The 6044-nt window shown below is 43.2% G+C and overlaps 1 protein-coding gene across 1 annotated transcript; it reads right to left on the reverse strand.

Annotated features, from left to right (window-relative positions):
• Nucleotides 1–3145: 3145 nt before the first annotated feature.
• LOC102424296 (zinc finger protein 235-like) lies at nucleotides 3146–5596 on the reverse strand (the record flags this gene model as incomplete). Its single annotated transcript, XM_023749371.1, has 2 exons — nucleotides 3146–3642; nucleotides 3727–5596. Coding segments are annotated over 2 exons (1883 nt in total), but the record flags the coding sequence as incomplete, so codon positions are not given.
• Nucleotides 5597–6044: the final 448 nt, after the last annotated feature.

Genomic DNA, 6044 nt, shown 5'->3' on the forward strand with positions numbered 1-6044 from the left:
GATGGGAGTTTTTCAGTTATTCTGTTCCTGCTCCTTCATTTAAATTGGGTCTTCATGGGAAGATTGTGTGTTAGTTCATAGGTCACCGTATCACAAAGAACCACATTGGAACTGATGTGGGGGGCTGATCCCACCCAGAGCATCCTCGACCTTGACCTAGATGTAGGAACAGGATGGGATTTGGAACTGGATTCCTTGGGAAGGGAATGAGCATATTCTCTATGGAGAATGAGTAATGTAAACACAGCCAAAGGGATGAAATGTGGCCAAGACTATTAGCTGTCCCTCAAGATCTGTTTTCTGTTTCTCCTTGATTTTAGGTGGGCACAAGGACACTCAGAATAAAAATATTTCCCATGCTCCCTTGTAGATGGGTGGCTATGTAAAGTTCCACATAATGGGTTATGCACAGAAGTGAAGAACATAATTTATTATCCATGTCTCCCTTAGTTGAGGGGACATGTTCTTCCTCTCTCCTCCAACCCATTGCTTGGAAAGTGAATGTGGTGAGGAACTACCCAGGACCTTGCAGACAAAGGTACCCCAACAATAGCAGACCTATAAGACAGAAGGAATGCATCCCTGAAGAATCTTGAACTGCCTGCCTTTGGACAGTTATATGAGAAAGAATTTTTTTTAAAGCTATTTAGAAAAAACCAAGATGGCGGCATAGGTTAACGCCGGAGTTTGCTGCCTCGAACAACCACTTCAAAAATACAACTAAAAGACGGAACGGACATCATCCAGAACCACAGGAAGGCTGGCTGAGTGGAAGTTCTACAACTAGGAGGAACCGAGAATCAGAGGAGGCGCAGTGCTGAAGTAAAATACTAAGGTGAGGAGTGTGCGCAGCGCGGGCTGGTGGCTGAGGGCGCGGTTGTCTGTTTCAATCCGGAGGGAGCCTCAGACTCAGAGCTCCAGATCCGGGCGAGTCTCTAGGGACCCAGACTCAAACGGGAGAAGCAGGACTGTCTGGCTACGGTCCCTCCGAGGTTTGCAGTGGTTGCTGGGACAGAGAAGCAGAGCCCCTGGGGACGGACTGAGAGCAGCCATAACTGCTCCCTCCTCCGCCCTGTTGATCCCGTGGGACCCGCCCCGCCCAAGCCCTGCACAGAGGCATTTGCCGGATAGCCTCAGGCAAAGGCTAGATTAGCACCTCCCTAGAGGACACAAGTTCTTCCACTGCAGACACAGCTGATTAACACAGCCAGTCGGCCTGGAGGTCAAATCCCTCTAGTATTAACTACAACAATCAAGGCTTAATTACAACAAGAGTGAGCACAAAGACCACTAGGGGGTGTACCAAGAAAGCGTAAAAAATGCGGAGACAAAGAAACAGGACAAAACTATCAAGGGAGGATATTGAGTTCAGAACCACACTTTTGAGGTCTCTCAAGAGGCTTCTAGAGTCTGTCGATAAACTTGATGAGATGTACAGGAAATCTAATGAGACCCTCGATGGTGTGATAAAGGACCATCTAGAAAGTAAGCATACACTGACTGAAATAAAGAATATTATACAGACTCCCAACAGCAGACCAGAGGAGCGCAAGAATCAAGTCAAAGATTCGAAATGCGAAGAAGCGAGAAACACCCAACCGGAAAAGCAAAATGAAAAAAGAACCCAAAAATACGAAGATAGTGTAAGGAGCCTCTGGGACAGCTTCAAACGTACCAACATCAGAATTATAGGGGTACCAGAAGATGAGAGAGAGCAAGATATTGAAAACCTATTTGAAGAAATAATGACAGAAAACTTCCCCCACCTGGTGAAAGAAATAGACTTACAAGTCCGGAAGCGCAGAGAACCCCAAACAAAAGGAATTCAAAGAGGACCACACCAAGACACATCATAATTAAAATGCCAAGAGCAAAAGACAAAGAGAGAATCTTAAAAGCAGCAAGAGAAAGAAACTCAGTTACCTACAAGGGAATACCCATACGACTGTCAGCTGATTTCTCAACAGAAACTTTGCAGGCCAGAAGGGAGTGGCAAGAAATATTCAAAGTGATGAATAGCAAGAACCTACAACCAAGATTACTTTATCCAGCAAAGCTATCATTCAGAATTGAAGGTCAGATAAAGAGCTTCACAGATAAGGAAAAGCTAAAGGACTTCATCACCACCAAACCAGTATTATATGAAATGCTGAAAGGTATCCTTTAAGAAGAGGAAGAAGAAGAAAAAGGTAAAGATACAAATTATGAACAACAAATATGCATCTATCAACAAGTGAATCTAAGAATCAAGTGAATAAATAACCTGATGTACAGAATGAACTGGTGATTATAATAGAATCAGGGACATAGAAAGGGAACGGACTAACTATTCTTGGGGGGAAAAGGGGTGTGGGAGAAGAGGGAAGAGACTGGACAAAAATCGTGCACCTATGGATGAGGACAGTGTGTGGGGAGTGAGGGCGGAGGGTGGGGTGGGAGCTGGAAGGAGGGGAGTTATGGGGGGGGGAAAAAAGAGGAACAAATTTAATAATCTGAACAATAAAGATTTAATTAAAAAAAATAATAATCTTTTTATGGTATCACTTTTAAAATTTATTTTAAAATGCTGTTATAAAAAGTTAAGTAAAAAGAAATATTAAGCCCAGCAGGTGTGGCTCCATGGCGGAGTGTCAACCTATGAACCAGGAGGTCATGGATCGATTCCTGGTCAGGGCACATGCCCGGATTTCGGGCTTCATCCCTAGTGGGTGGTGTGCAAGAGGCGGGCAATTGATGATTCTCTCTCATCACTGATATTCCTATCTATCCCTCTCCCTTCCTCTCTGAAGTCAATAAAAATATTTTTTTAAAGAAATATTAAACCAGGCCTGTGTAGCTCAGGGGATTGAGTGTTGTCCTATGCACCAACTGGTCAGGGCACATGCCTGGGTTTTGGGCTTAATCCCCAGTAAAGTATGTGCAGGAGGCAGCCAATCAATGTTTCTCTCTCATTGATATTTCTATCACTCCCTTTCCCTTCCCCTCTCTCTCTAAAATCAATAAAAAATATTTTTAAAAGAGAAATATTAAGAAAGGAATTTTATATTTAAACACAAAAAACCTAATTATGAAACATATCTCACATTTGTAATAACTTCTATCTTGTGTGGACTCTCTGATGAGCTTGAAGACTTGAGTTCTGATTGAAGTTTTTACCACACATGTCACATTTATAGGGTTTCTGTCCTGAGTGGATCCTCTGTTGAACGTGAAGATACGAGCTCCACATGAAGCCTTTCTCACACACAGCACATTTGTAGGGTTTCTCTCTACTGTGAACTCACTGATGAACTTGCAGAAGTGAAGTCTGATTGAACCTCTTAGCACACAGGGCACATTTGTAGTGTGGATTTGCTGATGAGTTTGGAGACTGCGGTCTGACTGGAAACTCTTACCACAGCTAGCACATTTGTAGGGTTTGTCTTTTGTGTGGACTCATTGATGTTCTTGAAGACGTGAACTGTGATTAAAGCCCTTATGGCATGTCTCACATTTTTATGAGCTTGAAGATGAGACTTCGTGAGACTGAAGGTCTTGCCTCACAGGTGACATTTATAGGGATTCTCTCCTGTGTGGATCCTCTGACGAACCTGAAGATACAGGCTCTATCTGAAGCCTCTCCCACACTCTTAACATTTGTAGGGTTTGTCAACAGTGTGGATTCGCTGATGGTCTTGAAGACTTGAGGTATGGCTGAAGCTCTTACCACACACAGTACATTTTTAGTGTTTCTCTCCAGTGTGGACTCGCTGATGGGACTGAAGATATGAACTCCGACTGAAGCTCTTCACACACACAGCACATTTGTAGGGTTTCTCTCCTGTGTGGACTCGCTGATGAGTCTGGAGACTTGAGGTCTGACTGAAGCTCTTCCCACACACGCTACATTTGTAGGGTTTCTCTCCTGTGTGGATCCTCTGATGAACATGAAGACTTGAGGTCACCATGAAGCCTTTCCCACACTGTTCACATTTGTAGGGTTTCTCGCCAGTGTGGACACGTTGATGGTACTGAAGACTTGAGGTCTGACTGAAGCTCTTACCACACACAGCACAACTGTAGGGCTTCTCTCCTGTGTGGAATCGCTGATGGCCTTGAAGATGTGAACTCCGACTGAAGCTCTTACCACACACAGCACATTGGTAGGGTTTCTCTCCAGTGTGGATTCGCTGATGGGCTTGAAGATGTGAACTCTGACTGAAGCTCTTTCCACACACCCCACATTTGTAAGGTTTCTCTTCTGTGTGGATCCTCTCATGAACATGAAGATATGAGCTCCACATGAAGCCTTTCCCACACACAGTACATCTGTAGGGTTTCTCTCCAGTGTGGACTCGCTGATGAACTTGCAAATGTGATTTCTGACTAAAGCTCTTACCACACACAGTGCATTTGTAGGGTTTCTCTCCCGTGTGGATTCGCTGATGGGCTTGAAGACTTGAGGTCTGACTAAAGCTCTTACTACACACAGAACATCTGTAGGGTTTGTCTCCAGTGTGGACTTGTTGATGTTCTTGAAGATGTGAACTATGAGTAAAGCCCGTACCACATGCCTCACATTTGTATGGCTTCTCTACAGTGTGGATTCGCTGATGGGCATGAAGCTGTGAACTCAGTCTGAAGCCCTTTTCACACACAGCACATTTGTAGGGTTTCTCTCTAGTGTGGACTCGGTGATGAACTTGAAGATGTGAACTCCGACTGAAGCCTTTCCCACACACAGCACATTTGTAGGGTTTCTCTCCAGAGTGGAACCTCTGATGACCATGAAGATATGAGCTACACATGCAGCCTTTCCCACACACAGCACATTTGTAGGGCTTCTCTCCTGTGTTGATTCTCTGATGAATTTGCAGATGTAAGCTTTGACAGAAGTCTTCACCACACTCACCATTCCTACTGAATTTCTCTTCTGTGAGAACACTTTGATGAGTGCAAAGCAGCGAGCTATAACTGATGCCATCCCCACACTCACTGCACATATGAGATTTTGCTCCTAGGTGTAACTGCTGATGAAGTTCAAGACTGGGGCCCAAACTGAAGCCTTGTCCATTCTCATGAGAATTCTGCTCTCCTGCATGAACTCCATTATGCTGAAATGATGTCTTCATGAAACATTTCCCACAATTCTTGTGGCTACATGACTTCTCACCTTTATGTACTTCCTGATCATCATCATGGTCATGAGAGGTCTTTTTAATATCACAACCATCACACTTACACAGTTTACATTTCCCATCAAACTGCTGACACCTACTCTGATAATTCTGTGACTCTCTCCAGAAATCCCAGGCGGTCTTACTTGGAAAATCTTGATTTTTTATACTATTGGCACTTTGAACTTCCCCTTGAACCTTTATTACATAGTTCTCATCTTCAGAAACCTGAGTAGATTCTGTTGCCCACAACTGGCAGAAGGAATCGCCTTGAATTGGCAAATCAGACCTCTTGCCTTGTAGATTTATTATCAAGTCTTGATTTCTGGTTAACTTACTCATGATTTGTTCCCATATTGGCCAGCACACAAGGTCTTCATGAAAAAGGTCCCTTAATCCAACTTGTTGAAGAGTCTCTATCTCATTTTGATTCCGGTATCCTGAAAGGATAAGAATTCAGAGATGAAAATGAGGAAAAATGAATATTTACTCAGAAATAAAAATATTTCACCAGTCAACCACACCGGGAGACCATATTCGATCAGCTTGGACTTTGTCATTGGCTTTTTCATGCCTATGAAAACAAAGAGGTGATGAGTAGGCTCCTAGCCACTCAGTGTTAAGGAGACTCACTTGGAACTATAACAAGACTTAACTATGAAGTCAAAATTAGAAATAGATAGCTACAGAGCAGGGAACTTCCTCAGCAAAAGTAAAAAGGACATATAATATTCAACTAGTGAACAACTGGAAAAAAATAGAAAACTCATTTCCATATCTTATGGGAGTAAAATTCCTAAGATAATTGTTGCCACTTAATTTGGCTGAATTTTATGATCAATGTGAATGGCTAATATTCTCTTCCAGGCTTTGTACATATGTATTTGT

Source organism: Myotis lucifugus, unplaced genomic scaffold (assembly GCF_000147115.1).
Source record: "Myotis lucifugus unplaced genomic scaffold, Myoluc2.0 scaffold_7143, whole genome shotgun sequence".
In the NCBI taxonomy this organism is placed as follows: Eukaryota; Metazoa; Chordata; class Mammalia; order Chiroptera; family Vespertilionidae; genus Myotis; species Myotis lucifugus.